This window comes from Rhinolophus ferrumequinum, chromosome 8 (assembly GCF_004115265.2).
Source record: "Rhinolophus ferrumequinum isolate MPI-CBG mRhiFer1 chromosome 8, mRhiFer1_v1.p, whole genome shotgun sequence".
Classification (NCBI taxonomy): domain Eukaryota; kingdom Metazoa; phylum Chordata; class Mammalia; order Chiroptera; family Rhinolophidae; genus Rhinolophus; species Rhinolophus ferrumequinum.
The window spans coordinates 38,158,224-38,185,032 of record NC_046291.1 but is presented as its reverse complement, the minus strand read 5'-3'; the positions used below and the strand labels follow the sequence as shown (position 1 = coordinate 38,185,032).

The 26,809-nt window shown below is 31.6% G+C and overlaps 1 protein-coding gene across 3 annotated transcripts in view; it reads left to right on the top strand.

Annotated features, from left to right (window-relative positions):
* Nucleotides 1-26,809, top strand: part of GLS (glutaminase) — a 75,199-nt gene that overhangs the window by 11,507 nt on the left and 36,883 nt on the right. For all 3 annotated transcript variants that reach the window (XM_033111832.1, XM_033111833.1, XM_033111834.1), the window contains exons 2-11: nucleotides 1,712-1,808; nucleotides 2,162-2,283; nucleotides 7,862-7,991; nucleotides 8,735-8,814; nucleotides 11,006-11,169; nucleotides 15,330-15,388; nucleotides 22,918-22,950; nucleotides 23,045-23,103; nucleotides 26,032-26,098; nucleotides 26,652-26,702. In XM_033111832.1, the coding sequence (XP_032967723.1) occupies nucleotides 1,712-1,808; nucleotides 2,162-2,283; nucleotides 7,862-7,991; nucleotides 8,735-8,814; nucleotides 11,006-11,169; nucleotides 15,330-15,388; nucleotides 22,918-22,950; nucleotides 23,045-23,103; nucleotides 26,032-26,098; nucleotides 26,652-26,702 (862 nt within the window). The remainder of the gene's footprint in view (nucleotides 1-1,711; nucleotides 1,809-2,161; nucleotides 2,284-7,861; nucleotides 7,992-8,734; nucleotides 8,815-11,005; nucleotides 11,170-15,329; nucleotides 15,389-22,917; nucleotides 22,951-23,044; nucleotides 23,104-26,031; nucleotides 26,099-26,651; nucleotides 26,703-26,809) is intronic.

Genomic DNA, 26,809 nt, shown 5'->3' with positions numbered 1-26,809 from the left:
TGATTGATTAATTTAAGCTCTTATTTTTTAAATATCCCAAATACATGTTTAAAAACTCCCAAAATTGTTTTAGGGAACAATTTATATATCAGAATTTGCCATTAAATTATGATAATACTATGTGTTAGTTTTTAAAAAAACATTGGCCTGAAATTCATATATTTTAAGGTTGACTTTAAAAACTGAAAGTTGGTGTAACAGTTTTGAACACAAGTATAAATTATATTAATTCCAACATTAATATTTTAGGAGAAATTTCATAAATATGCAACTGTATAGTCTGTTGTCTTTTAAGATAGAAATACATGGACCACTAACAATAGTGAGGGAAGTAATTATATTAGGAAATTACTAAATCCTTTTGGTCTAATTAAAGTATGGAGCTATTGTATAATCTTCGGGTAATCCAGGAAATATTTGGACACCTAGAAAAGCTCTTTTTAACGGTATAAAAACAATTTTAAATAGACTTATGCTGTGTGACAGTTTATTTTACAAAAGTAATTATACAATTTTCCTTTGAAAGTTGCCATTATACCTATGGCTGGTCCAGAATTGACTTAATGTTAAGGCCTGAATTTAAGAAAACAACTATTCCCTCCTTCCTTTCTCTTTAATTTTCTCTTTCTTTCTTGAAGTATAGGTAAAGTCCTTTCTAGAATATTTTATGCATACACACATATGTATACACACATGTACACATATACTTCTCTTTACCATCTTAATAAATAGTGATGGGTGGGGAAGAGTTTTGTTTGCCGTAGATCTGTAATCCTTATAACATCACTGTAATGCTTATGACAGTAATTAATGGACAGAATAATGAAATGTGTTCATTTCAGTTTCAGAGTCAAAAAGAAGACATTTAATAGGTTAATTGTAGTTTGTTTACTTGAAAGATTTTCATTGGATAGGAAAAAATTCCTTCCTGTTTAAAAGTTTGGTTAATCATAGCCTTTTACTATACTAGTTTATTAGTTAAGATTTTAATGTATTTTTATTTAACATCTTTGTGATTTGTGGCATTTCATCTGTATAAGTAAACCTAGATCACTTTAGAAATAATAACTACAGCTACCATCAGTTGACTACTTACCTTCTGCCAGTATTGAATGTGTTGAGTCAACTAATCCTTACAATAACCCTGTGAGGTAGGCCGCTATTCTCTCCATTTCTCAGATGAGGAAACTGAATCACAGGTTAATTTACACAAAGTGACTCAGTTAAGTATTATAGCCAGGATTCAAGAACTTGTACGCTCATCTTTACTGTCCAGTACTAGTACTTAATTGCTGTCTCCCCCAGATTTTACAATCAGGTTAATTATTTGAATAATATATAAATACAGGCATATTTAAAAAAAAAGTATTGATTCTCACCTGAACATTTGCAGAGCTCTATAATTAGTATTGGGTGGTTGTATTAATCTGTACAGGAAGGTACCACCATAACAGATGGCCAGGCATTAGCACAACTAGAAATGGTGATCAAGATTTCAAAACCTGGGATTAAAAAATATCTATTCATTAATGAATCATTATTTGCTTGTTTTTCGGTGTGGTTTGGGTAAATCATTTAATATGACAGTAGTTTTGATGAGTAGATCAGTTTAGCTGTAGTCTGGTTCAATGATTACTTAATAATGGATGTAGCTAAAATTCATTAGAATGTTCACACAAGGATTAATTTTGTCTTCTTTTTCCCCCTTTAGTAAATTAAAACAGGGTCTGTTACCTAGCTTGGAAGATTTGCTGTTCTATACAATTGCAGAAGGACAAGAGAAAATACCTGTTCATAAATTTATTACAGTAAGTTTTTATATTTTTGTATCTTAAACTCTAAAAATCAGTAATACTGAATCAATAATGCAGTAATTTTTCAATGTAGTCTTAAAGGTTATCCGATATGTAGATTCTAACTGACACTGTTTCTCTTACTATGTTTTCAAATTTTCATCATGCTCATTTCAAGGTAATCTGAAAGAAAATGAAAGAAAGAATGAGAAACTTGTCCAGAAAGTGGGTAATAGTGACACTAAAATGCCATATACATATTCAGGTCCTGGATAGAAGTTTTTATATGCAGGAATAAAAACTTGTTGGAATAAGCATATACATTATTTGCACTATATATTTACAAACTCTTATTTTTTTAAAAACAGGCACTCAAATCTACAGGATTGCGAACGTCTGATCCCAGGTTGAAAGAGTGTATGGATATGTTAAGATTAACTCTTCAAACAACATCAGATGGTGTCATGCTAGACAAAGATCTTTTTAAAAAGTAAAAATTTCTGCCAAACATTTAATGGTGATTGCTGTGCTATGTGGTGATTTTTCTTTTACGACAAAATTGTATCTTTGAAGGCCAGTACTTCCTGTGTAACTGAAAAAAGGGCACGGTGGTGGGAGTTTATAAACAACTGTTTGAAGAACTTGGTGCTCATTAAGGTTCTATAATACATTGGGGCTATTATATACTTTCTTTGAAACTACTCTAAGGAAATGTAGCCTTGGGTGTTTCCAATTTACAGTACCTAGAGCTTGCATTCATTTTACATGGAGCACACTCTTTGTCCTGTCATGGCTTAAATTGATCTCCAATCATCTGAATGTCTCGCCATAGTCTGTTTCTTTGCTACAAAGTGGTTTAGATGACATCATAAAATGAGAAGGCTTCAGATAGCCTGTATTCCTTAGATTTACATACCTCCATTGTATGCTTCTCTCCTCTCTCCAGACATATTATACATAGGCTTTTGACTATTTTAATTTTCCACAAAATATTTAAAAACTAAAGACAACTTTGGAGATTAATGCTTTGATTTGATTGAATAGGAATATTTATTTTTGACTTTTCCTATATTTGCCTATCTGTTGATTATTTATCTTTATTAATGTGTTCCTACTAGTCTGATTACTTAATGATTTAATGGACAGCATGTTTGTAGTAGATCCCAAAGAGGTAAACGGTATTTTAAACTACTAATAAAGTGAAAACTAGTGTAGAACTGTAAACTCTACTGTAAGACACTGGCGTTTTTCAGACCATAGGTTTAAGTTGAAGTAGATCCAACGAATTCCAGCATCTACTTTGAAAGTTGATTTGTATGTATGTATGTATTTTTATTTATTTTTGTTTTATCTTATTTTGGGGGCTGAATGATTTATTCTAGCTATCTCCTGGAAACACGGTGCAGTTTTAAGTCATCTGAAGGTAGAAGTATTTAACTTAGGTCTTCCAAAGCTTCCTGGCATGCTGTGAAGCACTGCTGACAGTTTTGGATTATCTTTTCACCACAAAATTCTTGATTCTATTATCTCAGCTGACCTTATAAAGTGTAAATTTTAGGTCCATGTTGGAATTGGTGTTGGGAATTTTGAGTCTTCAGAACCCATTTCTTTGTGGAGGGAAGGAAATTTTTAGTTAGCTCTACCTTGGCAGTAAGGATTATTTTATTTTTAATGTTCATGAGCTACCTGTGCAAAGTACTCTTGATTATGGCACCTTCTGGGGAGTTACTTTGGCATATCTGAGAGTGAAAATGTCAAAAGAGATGATTGGTAGATCTGGGTATGACATAATAGGTATGAGAAATTGCTTTGGAATTTTAAGTGAAAGCAGTATTTCACACCTTTTTAGTACTGTTTAAAATTTTTTATGCTTTATAAACGTGTTCCTATGTTTAAATATGAAATTAAAAGTAATTTAAGTACAATGATTATAAATCCAGGAAACAATCATAAAATTTTGTAACCGTAATTTATAGAAAATAACAGCTGCCATCATTTTAAACACTAATCCAATCCTTAAAAAAAAATTGATGATTGTAATATAGGCAGTTCCCAACTTGATAAATGCTTAGTGGTATATGTGAGTAGGCAGTAGAAAAGTGTAAGACTATAGGCATAAGGATTTCTCTTTCCATCATTAGAATGAGGTGATTGAAAACCTCTGAGTATTAACCTCAGGTCACCTGGAAAGGTGATTGCTGCAGAGTTCTTCTGTTTTCAAAATAAGAAGTTTTCTAGTTAGTGTTGCCAGAAAGAAAACTATGTCAGCTCCATGCAAGTGGGAAGGGGATGTTACAGTGGAATTCATTTTCCCAGAGAAATAATTTATAAAGGTCAGTACATTTGTTGAAGTCAATGTGTTGATATTTTACCTAAAATAAAATTGTTGGTTAATACATTTAGCCTTTGAGGGTAATCTGAGAAATACCTATTATATATAACTTGTTTTTTCTAATGGGAAAATGAATTCTAAGTGTACTGTTTGGAACATAATCTATTTGAAAGTTGGAGACTGCCTGTACCCATCTAGATAGTCAATTGTTTTTAATGCTAATAATCCTTAAAATTAATTGAAGTAGAAAATTTATGTTGAAAATGAATTCCATGTTTATTCATGCATTTTTAATCATGTTAGTATTAGAACTCTTTTTATGTGTGATTATAATTTTTTGGTCTTTTCTGTTTGGGGGGAAAATGAATGATAGTCTTTGCATTTTGTATATTGTTTGATTTTCTTAAAAAATTCAGTATTATTTTACTAATGAAATATTACATGTGAGATATTTTGTAAAACATTAACATACATTAGAGTTGTAAATCATAAACAGTTAAGTAAGAACGAAAGATGATTATTATTCCCAGTTTATAGATGAGAACAAAGCATAAGATGTGACTTGCTGAAATGCATAAGCATTTCCACCTCAGAGCTTATTGTATGTCTTCTGATTTTCTAGATTCATGCCATCTGTATTAAAATAACTCCCAAGAAAAACATTTACATTTTGAAATGCTCATCAGTGTGCAGTTGGACATTCGTCTGAGTAGTAAGATTGCTTTTGTTGGCCACAGTAGTTCACCAGTTAAGGCTGTTGCCACAGCTTTACCATCACCTGATTGAGCAAAAAACGAAAAAAAACAAAAAACAAAAGAAACAGTTTCACTGTACAGTTTTAATTATAAACCTTTTAAAAGTGCTGATTAATTTTAAATAGTAGTCAGTTAATAATTTAAATTTGTTAGGCAATCCTCATTTTCTCGTATATAACTTCTTGAAAAATAAGGATGTAGATGTGATTTGATACAGGTACAGTGATTTAAGATCAGGAATTGTGTTAACTTTTTTATGCTGAGATTATTTGGTATATATTCTTGTAAATCTAGTGTACAAATCGAATTGCTACTTGAAACATATTAAATATTATTAGATCAATTGTAAAACTTAATATTTTTTTAGATTAACATTGTGAAGCTATCAGAAAACAATTTATCAAAGTTCATTGAAGTAAATATTTGTTATATGGGATGTCAATTATTTGTACATCTATAGGTTAATAATGGAAATTAGGACAACAATTTTTTCATGTTGTGATTGGGACACATCTTTATCACTAAAAACAACCTATTTTAAATCATTGTTTAAATTTTATGTTGACCAAGTGAGTACATATTCTGAACTTTTATTAATAGTTCAAATGTGAAATCTTGCTTTTAATTTTAATTTAATGTTTCATTTAGAACAACTTGAATTGAAATGTTGAAATATAAAAATTTCTCATTTAACGTGGACTAAAGAAGAAATACTGAGAGTGTCTATTTCTTCATTTTCCCGTTAATAATTAGTGCAAGTTATTTACTTGCAAGTTACAGTTGTCTTATCTGTAAAGTGGGAAAATTATCCTTCTCAAAGTGTTTATGTTTTGCGGGTTAAACAGGACAAATAGTACTTGAAACTTAGTACTTAAAAAAAAAAAAGACAATTTGATATTTTTTTCTTTTCCCCAAAGAAGTTGCTAATATAGTGTCACAACACTTACTGTGAGGAGTCAGTTACATAAATAACTTCCCATATATAGTTAATCATTTGACTTTAATACTTCAACTATAAACATTTGGGTTTTTGTCTCTTAAGGGCATATTTTACTACTGAGTTACTGAAACTCTAAAGAGCTTAGACTGTATGGTTGGCTGTAACCTATTTATAAAACCCTTCTTTAAGGTTACGTTAATATATTGACTTTTTGGCTTACATCCTTTTTAGAACAAAGCAGAATATTAGGTCAGATCTTTAGATTTCATGCCCTCCAATCACATGTTTATGAGGTGTGATCAAAAAATACAGTGAATGTTTAAATAAAAGACACATTGCCATTGATCCCCCTCAAAATATTCCCCCTCGTCAAATATATGGTGACTGAAGGAGAACTGACTCCAGGTGGTGAACACACAATGGGATTTATAGATGATGTAATACAGAATTGTACACCTGAAATCTATGTAATTTTACTAACAATTGTCACCCCAATAAATTAAAATGAAAAAAAACAAAGGAAAAAAAAATATTCCCCCTCGCTTCGCACACACTTATCCCATCATTTTTGCCGCTGTCTGAAGCAGTTCTGGAAGTCCTCTTTCGTGAGTGTCTTTAGTTGCGCTGTCGTGTTTGCCTTGATGTCCTGAATAATTTTGACTTTGGAGAAGAGCCAGAAGTCGCACGGTGCCAGATCCAGTGAATAAGGTGGATGAAGACACATAGTAATGCTTTTATTTGACAGAAATTGCTGTATCAGAAGCGATGTTTGACACGAGCCTTTCCGTTGTGATCACAAAATACGGTGAATGCTGCTGCTGAGTGCCATCCAAAGTAAAGGCAGGGATCTTCAATACGGGAAGCCATGCCTTGAACCTTAGTAACAGTGTGTGACAAGTTTCAACTTGTTCGGTGCAGTCAGTCTGGTGTGAGCTACGGTTGAGAGAAGGTGTGTTTTCAAGTGTACTATAAATCATCCTCCATCATAACAGTGCTCCATGTCACACATCATTTCTGTCAGGTAATAACATTACGGTGTATCCTCATGCACCCTGTTCACCAGATCTGGCACTGTTGGACTTCTGGTTCTTCCCCAAAGTCAAAATGATTCAGGACATCGAGGCAGCAAGGACAGCGCAACTAAAGACACTCATGAAAGAGGACTTCCAGAACTGCTTCAGAAAATGGCAAGAATGATGGGATAAGTGTATTTGAAGTTAGGGATTAATGGCAATGTGTCTTTTACTGTAATAATTTTTTTTTATTTAAACATTTACCGTATTGATTGATCAAACCTCGTACCCTATCTTGTAAATAGTTTTAAGCAAGGAAATATTTTTATTTTACAATACATTACATATCTTACAGTGAATGGAATAATGCAAATTAAGCACTTTTAATGATTTAAGTAATATAAATTTAATTATACTACATTATATTTAATTTAATTATTTTTACAAGCATTGAAATAAACATTTTGTTTAAGAGACAAATTAAGTAAAGTTGGTTTTTTCTCCTTTTTATAGCTTAGAAATGCAAAGTGTTCAAAATATAATTCACGAAAAATATGTTAAAATACAAGATGGTTCTTTTTTTGTGAAATACTAGTAATAAATATATATAGGAACTAAGGAATATACGTCTGAGGTTACTTAATGGAAAACTAAACAGGATCTCAACTATGACGTATTAAAGTGTGATTTTTGTTAACAAAATATGCTGAATGCTTATCAACTTTGTTAGGCTAATAAATTTGTTTTTAGAATGTCTTGATACTTAACCTAGTGGAATGCTGTGCTGTTTTAATCTTTGATAACAATTTTTAGACAATCTAACTTCTTTAACTGTTCAACAGCTTACGAGCAACTACATGAAAGGCTGCTTGAAGAAAATAATGTGGAAAGAGTATAATTTATGGAATTTAGTTTGCTGTATAAAATGATGAATTTCTTTGCTGTTTAAATATCTCCTAATTAATAGTTATTACCAAGTGTTAACATTTGAAAGGCACCCAGTCTATTTTTTTTCTCATATTCCACAGATGTGTTCAAAGCAACATTGTTTTGTTGACACAAGCCTTTAGAAGAAAGTTTGTCATTCCTGACTTTATGTCTTTTACGTCTCATATCGATGAGTTATATGAAAGTGCTAAAAAGCAGTCTGGAGGAAAGGTAATGTTTTTAATGTGAATATTTTCCTAAACCAATCACTTAATCAATTCAGCTCAACTTCAGGTATAGAGAGTAAAATTGTGTAATGTTCTTATGTTTTGCTAATTAAGAAATTTAAGTTAAATGAAGCTATTGGATAAAGTGCTTTTAAAATATTTTTAAAATTTAACTTTGTTATTTTGACTAAAAAAATCTTAACTTTAAGAACTCTTTTTGATTTTCGAATGATTGCGATGGCTTTTAAATCTTTAATAAAAAAGGTTTAACTGTAGGGAATTTCTGCGCATATATTCTTGAACATTAAATAAAATGTTTCCAGTTTTAAAAATCCTCTAATAATACTAAGGATATTTTATTTCTTCTCTATATTGAAAGATTTTAGATAGTGGAACCCTACTAGCAGGACCCTGATTAAAGAAATTCTCAATTTCTTCCCCTTAAAAAAAAAAAAATCAAGTCCTAGTTCCTCTTTTAGACAGCTTTTTTAGGAAGAGAGAATGCATTGGAAAGCATAGGGGATGATGGAGACTGAGAGAAATCACTTAGATCTCACCTGTAATCCTCAAGTCTATTGTGCTTTTAGTTTTTATGAATTTTGTTATAAAAGATAAGACTACCAAACCACTGAGTGCTATAAAATAACTTTTCATTGATGGAAGCTAAATTGAGATAAATGTTTTGGTAGAAGAAAACATTATTTTCCTATATTATATCTGTTAATTTCTTTCCAATGTTTTGGTTAGGTTGCAGATTATATTCCTCAACTGGCCAAGTTCAGTCCTGATTTGTGGGGTGTGTCGGTTTGTACAGTAGATGGACAGAGGTAAGTTTATTTCAAATCCATGAAAACTGCCAGTCATTTATAAAGTAAAAAGTCAGTTGCAAAACATGCAGGGTTTATGAAGTCCATGAATGTAATCTTTGGAAAGTGCTCATACTGCAGGCACAGCCACTGACAAACGAGGATCTAGCAGCATTATTAAAAAAAAAAAGGATGTGAGGGTAATTCAAAGAAAATTATTTGATTTTTGAAACCTATGAATTAAGGAGAGGCCTTTGGAAAATGGATAAAGTACTGGAATATTTTTTTCAAGAATGACCGTTATGCTGTGAGTCAGACATAAAGATTTATTATCAGGTTGTAATTTGGTTTTGTCAATCAAAAAAGAAAAATCTATTATTTTTTTACTCATTTGAGGACTTAACTCAGAGACACCATCTTTCTGGGTTTTGTTTTGTTTTTTACTAAAGTAATTTTTTTAATTAAAATATAACATAAAATAAGGTACATAACTCCTGTGTGTATACAGCTTGATGAATTTATATCAGAGATGTAATTTTACCATAAATTTTACAAAAACTACAAGTCATTTAGCCTTATAAATTTGGGTTTTAGTTTTCAAGAAAATGTCCCAATGAAAGCTTTACCCCCACTTGTTAAATTTTGATCTCTTAAGTGCCTTTGTTCTAATTGATCATTTTATTTTTTACTTATTATCCTTTAAAAAAACACATGGTTTAGCCCATTCATTCTTAAGATAAGGAATCTGAGGCCCTGAGTTCATATAATACTGGAAGACAAGAAACCAGCCCCTAGGTGTCTTAACTTCTACTGCATTTGACTAGATGTTAAATATCTGGTCATAATGACGGGCTTTTGTCCTCATCTGGGGTTGTAAAATATACTCAACATTCATTGTGTGTTGAATTAAATGTTGGGCTCTATGAAAAGACACAAGTACATGAGAAGATGTGGCTGCATCCTTGCAGAGCACATGCAAGTAGGGAGTGATAGTCCTGTTTTTGTAATTGGAGGAAATGGTTTATCATGTAATGGAAATTTTTGTATCTGGAGGAAATTACTATCATTTAATGCTTGCACATGGTTTTTCTCTTAAACATTCTTTGGGTATAGAAATGATTCCTTTAGTTTTCTTATCTAGGGAATTTTAAAAGTTGACTTTGGACTAGAATTCTATGTATTTTTAAATCCAAAAGTAATAGTATGACAGGCTTCTGTGAGGTTTTAGAATAATTGTCAAGTTGAAGTTACAGTCTGAATTAGAAAGTATTTATAAATACAACAGGAAAAATAATATACTTTTGCCATATATATTTATGTGTGTGTGAGTATATATATATATATATATATATATATATATATATATGTTCATTTTCCATAATATACCTAGGAGTGAGGTAGCTGTCTGACATCTCTGTTGTAACCAATTTGCCTAGGAGTAGTTATTAATAGTGCTCAGTTTCACGATGAATGAGTTTCATTGTTAATGAATGAGTACCTCTAACTGTTGGGGTATTGTTCAGAGCACTGGGATGCTTCAGCGATGGAAAGATATCTGCTTTTGTGAAGCTTACGTTACTATTATGGGGTCAGTGAGAATTTTTATATTTTTAAACCTATTCTCTACTTCATGTGCCAATTTGGTAACATATAAGCTTTCTGTTTGTTCTATTATTGATCTACATGAAAATAGTGACTGCCATTCATAATATTTGATGCCATTTCTTTTAATGGGGCCTGAATTGTGAGCAGATACGGTTGACAAGATGAGGCATTTATAGAGAAGGTCTCAGAGAATGGTATTGAATCTAAATTGAGCTACACTTAAAAATTAACCACGGTGTTTAGCCATGATTAAAGCTATGGGTAAAAATGTAGTGACTAGTTTCTAAAAGGGCTAGGTCATCTTATATCACTGAATATAGGTAGGAGGAATAAGGAGGGCCATCCCCTCTTAACCCTTAGAGGAAAATTTCACATTACTTTTCTAATTTTGAATCATTCTATTACCTGAGTACTTTTAAGCTTTTGCCTTTATTTGCACTAGCCCTTTTAAAGTAAACATTTATTTTTTAATGTCCAGGTAAACCTGTGGTTGAGTTGTGGAAAAACTTTGTAAATTAGAATTAACACGTAAAACATAACAACTCCAATTATTCAGTTAGTTTTTTCCAGTTGATCTTAATTATTTTTTAAATCTACTTTTAAATAGGCATTCTATTGGAGATACCAAAGTTCCATTTTGTCTTCAGTCCTGTGTAAAACCGTTGAAATACGCCATTGCTGTTAATGATCTTGGAACTGAGTATGTGCATCGATATGTTGGGAAAGAGCCAAGTGGACTAAGATTCAACAAACTGTTTTTAAATGAAGATGGTAAGAATTACATAAAAGTTGATCAGAAAAAGAAATACTTTTCCTATGTAACTCTAAGTAGTTATTTTTCATTTTTTTGAAGAAAATTAAAAGCATTTGTACTTTCATTTTTCACAGAATTCTGTGAAACCCAGAGATGGTTTAATCACCTACTTTTTAAAATGATTGTTTTAGGCATCTCATACCACTGGAAAGTGGGATAAGCAGGTGGGGGCAGAGAGTAAGATTTTTTCACTTTATAACCACCTATACAGAATTATCTTGTAGTAAAATCTTACAGTGTCTGGAATTTCCTTTAAAATAATGCAGTGGAGTGTAGCTGGGAGTGCTGGGTGTGATTATTATTATATGTTGGTAATTTTTAGAGCTAAATGGTAGATACATGGGTTTTTATATTCTATTCTTGCTACTTTTATATATTCTATATTGTATATCTTTGAAAACTTCCATAATAACTTTTTAATGGTGGCTTTGGTTGAGATAGTGTATTTGCTTTTTGTTTCATAACATTTAATATTTGAAAGAAACATCTTGCGTTAAATAGTTGGACAACTAACAATCTTATTACTTTATAGGAATCCAAAAGAAAACGGGAGGACAAAAGTAGTTAGTACTTTTGATCTCCTAGTAATTGGTGTTTTAAATCTAAAAACCAACCTAAGGATTGGTTTCCATTTTTCAATCTTTCAGGCATATGCTAGGTTCCTCATTGTGTGATGAGTTGAGGTAGAAATGCAGAAAGGAAGAGTGAAGGAATTCAGGGGTTGCAGTAATGATTGGGAGAAATAATACTTCTATATTTTTTCTTTCTGCTGGATAAAAAATGAAATGTGATTTATAGTCGGTATTAATTTTTTTAATGAAGTTATAAGGCTGCTATTTTCTTATGTTTTTCTTCCTATTTATTTTGAGAGCAATTGCATCTTCTTACTTCTTTTATCATAATCTTTCTATCCTTATGCTACATTTGACTTTATAGAGATTACCACAAACTAGCAACTTTTTAATATGGACCTTACATGGCAGAAGTACCTTATTTATTCAGTGACATCAAGATTTAATGTGGAAAGAATTAATATTTTTGTTTTAACAAGATTAAACATTTTTCTAGGTAAGGTAAAATAGAGTAATCTAGGTGGTTCTGGTGAATTGATTGATTTTGAGAGAGTTATTTAAAGAATAGAAATTAACAAATACAGGAATTTGAAGGTAAAGAAGTATTTCAGAAACAAAAATAAATAAAATGCCCATAAATTTCAGATGTCACCTATGTCCATTTTATCATACAAAGCAAATATTTGGCATTAAATAGTAGCCTTTATTAATTAGCTTAAATGTCATTACTGCTGTCATAAATTTTTTTAATTAAAATCTCTAAGTTAAACCCTTCAATTCTTCCCTCCTATTTATGGCAGAGCAGAAAAAAAGCAGATTTTTATAGTCATAGGTTTTAGACTGAGGTTTTATCCTGTGGTGAATGCTGGTGTTACAATATCTCTGGTGTATTTCCAAGCGTTCAGATGTCTCGCTTTTGAGCCAAAGGCAGAGTGAGTGAGGAGTTGCTTACATCTGAAAATTGCTCTGTCATGCCATGAAATGCTTTAGTATTCTTTGAAAGATTTTCTTGAATGTAGCTTATGTAGTATTTCCTGAATATTTTATGATTTAGAAAATATTAAATGCCCACATCTATGTGGTACCATTTGGAACACACACATTAGCTGCCTCGTGGGGCCCTACAGTTAGACCTGATAATGTCAAAAAAACATGAAATATCTACACAAATACAAGTATAAACCAATTTAGCACAGCTGGATTTCCATATCTTGCTTCCTGTCTGTGTGTGGTTTTCAAGTGGATAAAAATGGAAACTTTGTTTCTTGGCTCCCTCTTGCCATGTACTATTTTTCTGTGATAGCAACTGCCCTCATTTTGTGTGATCTCAGAGAAAGCAAATTTCTCTTAGTATAATTTGAAATAAGCGAAATCTTGATTGTAATACTCATACTAAGTTTTATTTCAGCTTTTGGAACTAGTCATAATGGGTAACCCAAAATGTATAATGTTTAAATCATGACTATTAAAGTCACTTTGTTGATCTTACTCGTATATTGAGGAAAAGTGGTAGACTGTTACCCAATTTTTTGTCTTTATTGATTTTTTTTAATTAAAAGAATTGTAACAGCTTTATTGAGATATACATTTTGAGATACTTCCATACCATATAATTCATTTGTTTAAAGTGTACAATTCAGTAGCTTTTAGTATATTTGTAGAGTTGTGCAACCATCAACACAATCAATTTTGGGATACATTTATCACCTCAAAAAGATACCCTGCACTCATTATCAGTCAGTACCCATTTCTCTTCTACCCCTGGCAACTAGTAAGTTACTTTCTGTCTTTATAGATGTACCTATTCTAAATGGAGTCATATAATATTTGGTCTTTTATGACTGGCCTATTTTACTTAGCATAATGTTTTTAAGGTGCTTTCATGTTGTAACATGTATCAATACTTCATTTTTTTTAATCGCTGAATAATACTCCATTGTATGGATAATAATACCTCATTTTGTGTATTTACTCATCACTTGACAGGACATTTAGGTGGTTTTACACTTTTTCAGCATTATCAATAATACTGCTGTGAACATTTGTGTACAAATTTTTGTGTGCACATATGTTTTTATTTCTCTTGGTTGTATACCTGAGAGTGGAATTCCTGGGCCAAATGGTAATTAACAGCTTGAAGAACTGCCAGGCTATTTTCCAGAGCTCAGAATTTTTTAACCATAGCTCAACTGAAAGACGGTAACTTGCTTAAAATACAAGGAGGCTAATAATGTAGCAATAACTTAATGAATTCTGCTAGAGTTGTCAAGTTAAGTAAGATCTTACTCCCAAAGAAATGAATCACTACCGCAAACAGATAATTTAGGAATTATGTTTTCAAATAAATCTTTTCAGGGGCCTGCCCGGTGGCTCCGGTGGTTGGAGGCCTGTGCTCCTAATGCCTAGGTCACCGGTTCGATTCCCACATGGGCCAGTGAACTGCACCCTGTACAGCAAAGATTGTGAACAATGGCTCTCCCTGGAGCTGGGCTGCCGTGAGCAGCGGGAGGTCGCCACAGGCTGCTGTGAGCTGTGGCCAGCGGCCGGCTGCCATGAGCTGCTATGAGCTGCCCACCGCCAACTGACTGCCTCAGCCCGGGGCGGGGGGTGGCGAGAAAGGCTCATAATACCAGCATAGGTCAGGCAGCTGTGTCCTACACAACTAGACTGAGAAACAACAGCTTGAACTGGAGTTGCGAGGCGGGGGTGGAAGAAGGGGGGAAAAAGTTGTTTTTGTTTTTTTTTCCCCAGTGCCCTAAGAATTTTGTTCGGCCTTTGTGCCATATCGTGAATGGAAATGTAATCAGTGAGATTTGAAATTCTTTTTATTGTAAGAATTAGGAGTAGACAGGATTTGGGATAAACTTAAATTGTAAGTAATTTTTAAAATTACATAAATACATCCTCATTGTCAGGAAATATAGAAAGCATGGAGAATTGAGTTTAAATCCCTGTAATCTTTTTATAACTGTGTGTATCACTTATTAGTGTTTGTGTCTTCCTGAATATACCTATATGTGTGTATACATAAACACAAAAATAAAATACTTAGTTCACATTAGATGTGCTTTTTCCAAGGTGATATTTAACAGTAATATTATTTTAGTACTTAAGGATGTGCCAGGTACTTTCTAAGCATTTCATGTGTTTTAATTTATTTAAGCATTATGACTCGCTGAGGTGTTGGTGTTGTTATTATTCTTAGTTTACAGATGGGAAAATCGAAGGACAGTAAAGTTCAGTTACTACTTGCTCATGGACAAATAGCTAGTAAATGACAGAATTAGGAAATTTGGATGTGCTCTTACACTACTAGTCACTGCCTTTCTTTACATGAATCTTTGTTTGCCTATGTAATTATTATAGCAGCTTCCTAGAAGTGTATTACTGATTGATATGGGATTTAAATGCATTCCTCCACAACCCCTCCCCCCAAATAGGAACTATAGCATTGGCTTACAGAAAGAAATAGGTGTATATTCATGGGAAGTACCTATGCATCACAGAAAATTATAAAATAATGGTATTGATTTTGTACTTCACAGATAAACCACATAATCCTATGGTAAATGCTGGAGCAATTGTTGTGACTTCATTAATAAAGGTAAAATGTTGACATTTCCTTTTAACCTAGTAAATTTCTTAAATAAGGCATAAAGGTGGATTTTGGATTATTTATGTAGAACTGTAAAAAGTTTTCTTTTGGTGTTAAAAATACAATTTTATGGTTTAAGGTTAGGCTATTTATCAGAATAAGTGATACAATTTCAAGGGCAACATTAAAAACAGATGACTCATTGTAAATTTCAACATTTACTCTTGACCTGAAGATTTGGCAAAAATTCCCAAAGTCGTCTCTGGACATAGGCACAGAAGTTTTTCTTCTAAAGTTTTGATTTTTTTTTTTTTTTTTTTTTTTTACCCTCTTCACTTTGGCTCTTCTAGAATGAACAGATTCAGAGTTAAAAGCATTTTGCTGTTTAATGTTTGTCATCAACATATATAAGAACAAATGTTCTGGTACTTTGTGTTAAGACAAAGTACATTGATTTACCCTTGAATATTCTCAAGTCCTGTATACTTTCATGAGCTGTGATCATGATTTTCATTTGAACTTGTTTTTTTTGTTTTACTTCAATCAATAACTAAAATAAATAAGACCTGTTCCAATTATTAAGTTATATTATGCTTTGGTTTGCATTGTATGTTTTGATTTTTCTTTTTTAGTGTCTGATTTGCCTTAATAATTGGAAGCTCTAATGTTGTTTGAAATAAGTATTTAAAAATGATCCTATTGTGTGATAATGTTTAGAGTTTTAATTTCTGATTACAAATTTCATTTATTTTCAAATTTCATTTGTGTTTAGAACATTTATGTATTTTCTTCAGTAAATCTGTGCCTATTTTTTCCAAGCTGGAAAAAGAAAACCAAAACTAAATGGCTTTGTAGATGCGTTAACTCAGGATGAGATGGGTTCTTAGCCATTTAATAAAAATTCATCTAATTTGTATACTAGAAATCCTCTCTTTCATGAATTTTATATGTTCATGAGAAAAGGCTTTTAAAATAGAAAACTACTATCTTAATAATATATATATATATATATATATATGTTGTTATTTTAGGGCAAATGCTTTGTAAGCATTGGCCCACTCAACCCTTGTAACTAGTGGAATATGTAGTATCATAGCCAAGTGTTATTTTTTAATGTACTAATTTTAATAAGCTATGGAAATTTTCATTTTGCCCATAGTAACATCTATAATAGATATTCATGACTATCTTACATAAGAGGAAAGTTGTCAATTTGGGGTGAAAAAAACTATTTGTTTATTGTAGAAAATTATAATATGAATATGTGCTAAGCACAGTCCTGCCTTCAGGTAGCTCACATTATAGTTGTGGGGTTTACACAAGTAAATGGGCCCTTACAATGAAATTCAATAAATACTGCTGTGAGTGGAAAGTCTCATTAATAACTGTTAGATTTGAGCAAGTAACTTAAATTAGAGGTAAGGGAAGTTTTTATAATACAATGTATGTGTTAATGTTTGATGAGAAAACCATTAGAATGGTTCTGAACATTTTTTTGGTCTTTCCAGAAAAAATGTTCATATGACACGATTTTATATAAACTTTTGGGAGTTCACAGATCCTTTGACACTGATCCATGTATCCCAGTTTAAGAACTCTTACTTACACTGGAGAAAAATTAGCATGGCACACCAATAGTATTTTCAAGAAAAGTCATATGTGAATGATTAATAGAAGCCTCCCTTAACACAAGTAGTTAAACCATGTTCTGTTTAATGATTCATGGGTTTGATATACCACATTGAAATGCTGAATGTGGGAAATGCATGTCTGGTCATACCACGCTGTCACTTCATTAGTTTCACTTAACCATGTTCATTCAGAAGCCGTAAACTAGACATTGAACCACATTAATTTGAGAACTTAGAAACAGAGTTAAAACCTATGTGTACACATGTGTGGTTCAGTGTCCAACAATGCAAAAATTTAACTGAGTCATCTTGTATTTACAAATTTGATCAGTGATTTTAAATTCATAAAAATTTTAAATTTTCTGGCAAAGTTGGAAATGAGGCTTTGGGGTATGGTTCACATTTAAGGTCACTTTCTTTGAATTTTTGTTTTAAGAAGGTGTTTCACAAATTTTGTTTTGTTTAAATGAAGTTCATGTAAATCTTGGAGGAGTAAGCTTGATATACTGCTATAAAACTGACTGCCCCAGTCTCAAATATTTTTCTTAGACTCTTTAAAAAAGAATTCAAAATTTTTACAAATATCTGTATGTGATCTCTGCAATTTGTATGATCAGATAATATTTATGAATTGGTAATTGAAATTGAAGTAATAAAACCATAACCAAAGGGTTTTCAAGCCCAGCCCTCTTACTTTATATAGATGCAGTGAGGAACCTGAAACTGGATAAGTTTTAACAGCAGCAGAATTGGGCTTGAGCTAAATCTCCTGATTTTCTGTTTGCTGTTGCTTGTAATTCACTCTGCCATATTTAATGTAGGTATTTGCTTTTTCTCTTGATGGCATTTTTGTCTTTACCTAGCATAGATATGTTGTCCAAAAAGCAGAAATTTTATTTTCTGAATTTTAATTTATTCAAGAGTTACCGGCTTAAAAGTAACATCTGATTTTCAGTGGTGCATCTAGTCATTCTTTAGACATTGGTCAGTGCCTACTATCTGTAACAAACTAGGCCTCTTTCTAGAGAAGTTTGCATTCGAGTACCTGAAGTGTGGATACTTTACCATGGCTACTAGATATGAATTCTCTTTTTTAGCTCTTTTAGTTGATGACCATAAAGCTCTTTTTTTTCTTTCAAAATTAAAGACTTTAATGGTGCTATTAAAATATTTTCCTCATGTTACTCCCCTTCCCACACACAAAAAATTAAGTAGAGTCTTTAGTAAGACTCTTTATTTCATAATTTTGTAGTATTGATATTTTTTCCTTGTAGGATTTGGTGGTGATCCTCAGGAAATGGGGGAAGAGGCAGAGCAAATGTTCAAAAGGATTAGCAGATTGTGGAAAAAAAAAGGAGGATTTGGACAGAAGGAACCTGTTGCATAAATTCTTAACTACTAAACTTATAGGAAACCGCCATATTTAAAATTTTAAACAAAGCTATATAGGTAAATACCTTCGTAAAAAGAAATGTCATTTTGTACATAAAATGCACATAATTAAAGCCGTAAAGGTACTACTACACTGCCTCTCTTTTTCTCTATGGTAGCTACTAAATTTAAAGGAATACTTTGTGGTGCAGTTTGTTTTATTTGATGATGATAATGTGGTTTGATTTAAAGGAAAGTGGAAAAAACATTTGAAAGGAGCACAGTTATTTTGTATGAAATAGCAATATCCTTGTGTAACTTTTTCTTCCAGTGGTAAAAATACCACCTCGTTTTAGTTTAAAAGTTAGGTCTGGTAATAACTTGAACGTTAGGGTGGGAAAATGAGGACAACATATTACATGATAATTACCACACTTCTGCTTTTTTATTTTAAAGATAAAGAGTAAGTTACATTGTTTTCTATGTTTATGTATCTCGATTCTAGTGGTAATTTCAAGTTTTGTCATTTGAAGATTTTTTTCTTTAAATGAGAAGTATTTTTTAATTTAAATAATCAGTTTTCTCCCCCTCTCTCAAAAACAATTTAATCATGCTTCACGAAAATCACGACAAATTTAGTTAACATGTATGTAATGCTCAGTTTGGTCATGTAGCAATAACCTGTTAGACCTGCTTGTAAGCCACATTTTTAAGGCAGTTGTGGCTCTGGAGAGCAAGGAACAATGGGTGATAATTTGAACTTGGTGACATTCATAAGAAAAGGAGTATGTTGGTTTATTTACTTCATGTTTATATCAGTTGATGCATTTGAAGTTTCTTTTAAATGAAAGTAGATCATTTATTGCCAACGGAATTCACTTTTCTGTTACTTTATTTTTTGGATTAATCTATGAAAAGACTTGATTTAGAGCATTATTTTGTACCTGTAATATCTATTATAATCCTCCAAGTATTTAGCTTTAAAATCTTTTCTGTGGCAAGATTAAACTGGCAGTATTTTATAACATTTTCAGTTATTTCTTTTTGACTCTTTATGCCTCTTCCTCTGTGATCTCTTAATTTTCAATTGGCTTTTACATCTCCATACTTTATGAATGGAATCAAGTGAATTACACACAAAATAACTCTGATTACTGCAGTGACTTTACATGAGTCATTTTTATATTAAAATTTTTGGCAGATGTCCCTGTTAATAGTGATTTTCATCTGTTAAAATGTATAATACATGATTCAGTTCATGAGTATGTTGTAAAAACAGTTTGTAAAAGCACTTCAATATAGTTATATTAATTCTTTTATTAGTCAGTGTTAAAACTCAGCACCTCTTTATGAAATTTTCATTCATGAAGTTCTCAAAGGAATGTAAATTCTTTAACTTGATAGGTATGTTTATAGAAAAATAAATAGGTATCATTTTCTAATCTCAGGGTCTGATTACTACCTTTTTCAAACAAGCCACATGGTTTGCTTTTTAAAAGTCATTGGGTGAAGGCATTAGAAATTTTGGTAAATATATTTTGTCCAATTTATTTTTTTTAAGTTTTCCTACTACACTTATTGTAACTTTTTCAAGATTAGAATAACATGATATCTAATAATGCACAGTAATTTAAAACTGTGATAAATGTATCCGTGGGTATGGGAAGTTTTTTCCAAGAGATAAAGGGGCATTGATAGTTTTAAGACTATCAGTTTCCAAATCTCAGTCTTCATAAAATCCTCTTGGGCACCAACAAAAGAGAACATTTTGAATTAATGGAGTCAGTGATATTGAGGATGGGAATTACTGTAATGACTGGGAACAAGTCCTCTTGTATACCCGGTTGTTTCCAGTTCTTTGGTTTCAACAAAATGGAAAGAGGATCTAATCAAGTTGTTAGTTTTAAATAATAGCATTAAGCATAATTTTTGAGGCTAGATTACTATGTGACTTGTATGTAATGAGATAGATCTGTAGAGTGACATTCCTACAACAAAACCTTTTCTCCTTCCGTCTACTCATGTATAATGAGCAAGGTTTCTCAACTCATACATCTATAAAAATTTAAAATGATAAGAGAACTAAAATTCTAATAGTAGAAAATACCCACTGATACATGAACTAATTAAAAATCAATTATTATTTCAAGGGGAAAGAAATATCCTAAAGGAACAATTTTGTAAATTAACATGAGAAATTATTAGCACGTAAACATTTTTCCTTTAACCTTTTATGAAAATTTTTAAACATACATATAAAATAAACAGAATTGTATGACCAGCCCCCATGTACCTATTCCTATCTTTAATTTTCACCTCTCTTTCGTCCTACCTCTTCACCCGACTGCTGGATAATGATGATGGGTTTTTTTACAGTTCATGTTTTTGCTTTTTGGGAGTGGGCATTAACTCTAGTTTATTTTGTATGTGTATGTGTTTTTTTCCTAACATCTTTGCAAATAAACTTTATCCAGTAATTTTTTCAAAATTAAAATAACATGACATAATGATTATTAGGTCTCATATATCCCTGGGGTACATGAAATCTTTCCAAGAGATACAGAGGCAAATCTATTTTATTAATCAAGTGCTTTTACATTTAAATGGGGAACTTTTAGAGAGACTTTTCTTGAGTCAACACAATTATTTAAATATTTCTTTTGCCTTTTAACATAATCTGCCTAGAACATTTCAAGTAGCTTACGCAAATTTTTTATACTGATAGACATTGGTAAATAGCAATTGTTTCTTAAAAGCAGCATGGAAGCAAAACTTGATCGTACTTGAATTTTTAGTAAGCTACGAAGTAGAACAAGAATGTGACCATAGTCTACAGTTGAAACAGTTTTTGTTGTTTTGTTTTTATTATTAAACATGACAGCTGAATAAAATTTGTATTTTATAGGGCATGGTTTAGATCAGAGAATGAAAGTTCAATATAACTTGTTTATTTTACATTGATTAATTATATAACCAGTAATTATCCATGTGACGACATCCCAATGCAAATGCTGACATCCTTTTCCAAAAGAATTGTGGTTTTGGGGTTTTTTTTGTGTGTGTGCTTTTTCAAAGGTTAAAAAGGTTTTTGTGGTTTAAATGTTGTTACATATTTTACAGCATTAGGATCTATGGAATATTTTGACAACTGCAACAGTTCAATGAAGTTGGTAATTTCTTCTTTTAATTATTTTTCATTGAACAGCTTTGGAGTTACATTTCTACATTTTGATTTCTGGTGTATTATAAGGAAAGAAAACTTAAAATATGTCAAAGATGCTTTAGAAAAAATACATAGTGATTACAACATGACCATAGCTAAATTATCCTTACCTTGTTTAACCTTTGTTAATACCTAATTTTAACGAAATAGTGACATGTTCTTTCCAGCCGCTGATTGTATATGTGATTGCACATCCATTCTCAAATAAGTTGATTTGTAAAGTTTCACAGATTATCAGCCACATCTTAATCCACTTGTAAAGTGGAGAATGAATCTGGCTTTATTCAGTTAAATGATATTCTGATACAGGTTTTCCCCCCATATAAAATTTGAACATGTAATGTTTGGGATTTCTTTGAGGGTAAAGTTTAAAAAATTCATTTTTAAAACTTCAGTTGTCAAATTATTTTATTTAAAATCTGTTTTTAAAATTAGAGATGTATTGTTTCTCTTGGGTGCATATCACCAATTAATACGTTTGATTTCAGATCTACAACTTACTGCTTTGTAAACTTCGCTGAGGTAAAATGAAACCATTTGGCTACTTGAACTGATCTACATTGCATAGGTTTTTCCTATTGACATTTGCAATAGCTAACATGTCAGAAATAGAAGTGATGAAACAATACATCTTCCATATTCTCAATTGGCATAGTGCTAAACACAAATGTAGCTAATTTTTTAGAAATTATGAAATATACATATTAGTTCAAGTTTTGTTACTAACAAGTGAGATACTAAAGGTAGAGCGTTCTCTACACTAGTAAAATCTATCCAGAATGTTTGCATATACGAGAATTATAAAAGATTAGTTTTGCAGCATAACTCATTTTTCTAACTCTAATACTGGTTTAAGGTTATTTTTAAAATATTAGATTGTTCTTAATTAAAAACTATATATATATATATTTAATTTTTTCCTAAGGGTGAAACTTTATTTTAAGTTTTTTTTAAAATATGTAATTAAATAAATATCATACAGTCTAGCAGAACATCTGTTGTCATGAAAGATAAGGAGATTTGGGGTAACTTGTGTTTAAAATTTTGTAACTTTGGGTTGGGTAAAGATATACTTAAAATAAAGCATTCCCTTTGTAATTCAGATCCATTCTCAACATATGGGTATTAATGAAAGAGCATGTATTTAGTTTATGTAAATATTAAATGACTTTAGAAATATTTCCTAGATTTAAAAGTACTAATGTGCAGTATATTAATTATAATGATGGCAGTTTGAAATTTTGATACTATATTTACTTAAAACCTAACTGCAGTGGTGCCTATGTTAACATTTATTTTTCATTTCTTTGCAGCAAGGAGTGAATAATGCTGAAAAATTTGACTATGTAAGTACAATACAGAATTAAGTTTTCATATTACATTCTTTATATATTTCTTTTTTGATACTGATACTTTACTTTTTAATTTTGTTATACATAGGTGATGCAGTTTTTGAATAAGATGGCTGGTAATGAATATGTTGGATTCAGTAATGCAACGTGAGTCTCATTTATGGCTTAGATTTTTATAATGAGTCAGGCCTTTTTAAATTAATTTTTTAAAAGAAATCTAGATTATAAAATTTTATTTTAAATACTGTTTTGTTACTCCATATATGTATGAATACATTGTATTTAGAATTAATCTATTCTCCCTTGTTAGTCCTAGGACTTAATTCAGTGAAAAAATAATTACTTAAAATTTGGCCATTAGAGGAAAATTATTTCTAAATTACCTTAGAAGAGGAACATTTAAAATGCTTTAAGTGGTTTTAATAAACTTATGGGTGATAATAGAATTAGAAGAGACCCCAAGTTTACCTCACATAACTGGCACTTAATTTTCTGTCTGTAATACCTGTCTTACCTCTATTAATCTCTGTGTCTGGCTAACTTGACTTTTACCCCAATTTTTTATTTTGAAATTTGCAAGTCTATAGAAAAGTTGAAAGAACAAACAATGGATATCTGGATATCTTTCACTTAATTTTCGGATTAATATTTTGTCTCGTTTGCTTTTTTTCAACCTCTCTCTTCAGATAAGTTAAACTATATGTATGTATCTCTACATATATATGTACATATATAAATATTAGGTTAGTGCAAAAGTAATTGCGGTTTTTGCAATTTAATCTTTTAAATTGCAAGTGCTTTTGCACCAACCTAATACATGTATGTGGGTGTTTTTTTCCCCTGAACTATTTGAAATTAAGTCGTAGACATCATGATCCTTCACTCTTAAATAACTCAGCACACGTGTCCTACGGAAAGGGCATTCTCCTGCATGTCCACAATACCATCAACACTTAAGAACAGGAGCATTAGTGTCATATTAATCAATATGTAAATGTTCCCAACTGTCCCCTAAATGCCTTTTATAGCCTTTTTTTTGTCCAGGAACTAAAAGTTCATGCATTCCATATGGTATATCTCTTTTGTCTTTTAAAAATAGAAGTACCCCTACCCTAGACCCTTGCTTTTAAAATTTTTATCATATGGCTTTGTTTGAAGAGTTCCAACTAGTTGTTTTATAGAGCAGGAATTAACTCACTTTTTCTGTGAAGGACCAGATAGTAAATATTTTAGACTTGTAGTCTCTGTTACAACTACTTAGTTCTACTGTTTTAATAGGAACATAGCCATAGACAATATGAGGCTGTGTTCCAAAAACCTTATTTATAAAACAAGCAGCAGGTTGGATCTGGTCCATGGGCTGTAGTGGATATTCCCTATTTTGAATAGGTTTGGTTGTTTCCATGTGAGTAGATAAAGCTTAAGCAGTTTTGGCATGGATACTAACTGTGATGCTTTATATTTCATGTTTCAGAGGGCAAAAATTTTTAGGTTGTCTGCCTTATCAACTTTTATTCATTAGCTTAAGTATTTTTCCCCGGGGAAGTTTTTCATTAATCTCATCTTGCCCCCCTTCTGTGCTCTTACATTACCATATTTTATTGAACTTATTCTATATCTCTCTCTGCCCCATCATCACCATGAGACTCTGACCTGCATAGACTGTCTTCCAGAAGAATTCATTTCTGTATTCCTGTTATCTGGCAGATAATAGGCTCTTGATCATAGTATTTGATGAACAGAATACTATATGCTAGGCACTGACAATTGCTCAGTAGTTAGTCCTTTATCTATACATGTTGACGTATTTTTAAAAAGCATGGCAAATTGACATGTTCATTTCCAAGAACTTTTCCATATCCAACATAATTTTTCTGACCATGGAAATATTAAAATGTATATATTTATAAGGGGCTGTTCAATAATACAAAGAGTGTCACCCACAGTTCCATTTTTTTTTTTCCCCAGCAGCTTTCTGGACACTTGTAGGTTGAGCTCTCAAATATATATCCAAATTTGTGGAGTTAAATCTGTCTAAATCAAAACTCATTCTCTTTATTCCCAAACTGCTCTTTGCTCTAGGGATTCCTATGTCAGTTGATATCACCATTCTTTCTTTAGACTTTGTTAGAAATCTAGGCTTTGTAACAGACTTCACAGTTTCTCTTCTTTTCCATCAAGTCTGAAGACTTGCCCAACTGCTGTCATGTGTGATCATACTTTTCCTTCCCTTCCTATCACCACTACCTAAGTTCAGGCTTCCTGTTTCTCTCATTACAGTAGTCACCTAATAACATCACTCATCCTTCCTTTTTCCCCTTTCCCAAACTGATGTCAGAGCTCTTTCTAAAATGTAGCTCTGACAAGGTAACTTGTTTGAAAGACTTCAAGCTTTTATTTTGTAGGCAATTAGGAGCTATTACATTTTTTAGTGTTTATCAGTCTTGGTAATTTGGTACCAGTCTCCTTTGTTAGTTTGATGTTTCGCCATTCTTCTACATAAACCCCATTTCCCATTTACATCAGAATATTTGCTATTCTTCAATGAAATCCTGTCTTTTATATTTTTATAACTTGTTCATGCTTCATGATATTTGCCACTGCCTGGGCTTCCCTCTGAAATCTGTTAATCCATTGAATGTTGTAATGGCCATTTCATGCGCCCCTCAGTGAAATTTCCATGGATTCCCTCAGTTGGAATTGATTATTTATTGTACTTTTGAAGGAGCCAGAAGATTCTGCGATTTTTTTTTTAGTATATTTTAATGGTGGAGTATTTGGTAATTTAAAAATTACCTTCTTTATTCACAAAATAAGAAAACTAGAAAGGGCCTAGTTCATTTCAGCCCTTTCACAGCTGAGAAAATTACAGTGAAAGAATATCACTTAAATGACTTGCCCAAGGTCACATAGCTAGCAAACCTATTGATGGAACTAGGACTGGAACACGGCAGTGGGACTGGAACACGGCAGTCTTGACTATTGGGTCAGTGTTCTTTATACTGCACTTTGATAAACAAATTAAACTACAGAACAACCACACTTTTACAGAAAAATTATTTTTTTTTCTTCTAGGTTTCAGTCTGAAAGAGAAAGTGGAGATCGAAATTTTGCAATAGGATATTACTTAAAAGAAAAAAAGGTTTTTAAATTTTGTTTATTTCAAATTATCCTCTTAATAAAATACATGAAGATGTATTGCTAAGAAATCAACAGTAGCCTTTAAGCAACTATCTATTACTGTTTAAGGTGCAGAAATTTTTGCAAAACACTCTTGAGTTAATGCTATAGTGCTAATATTATTAAGTTAATTTGTATCTGGCAGTATTCAAAAATTTGACTAGTTATATTAGTGCAAATTTTGCTTAAGGATTCACCCATTTACTCAAAAATAGAAAGCTTGACTATTGTCAGCTGCATTTGATTTTTGAAATTTTAAGTGGCTGGTCCTTGGTTTATGAATTATGAGTCTATTTTTGTCAGTTAAACTAGTATCTAGAAATCTATATGTGATGTAATTTTGCTTTATTCTTCATTATTTCATGTTTTTAGGCTTTCATAGGTTATGTGCTATTTTGTTCTCAATTAAAACGAAACATTTATGTACATTTTAAGTTTAATCATGTATCTTTTACTTATTTGCATATATTTTTTCCTGTGTTCCTATGTTTTTAATTGCCTTTCTATTTTTTCAGTGTTTTCCAGAAGGCACAGACATGGTTGGTATATTAGACTTCTATTTCCAGGTAATTTACTTTAAATGTATGAATTATGTATATAAATGGATGTGTCACGTTTTGCAGAACATAGATATCTCTGAAACTTGGCCCTAGAGAGAGAATACATTTCCCTT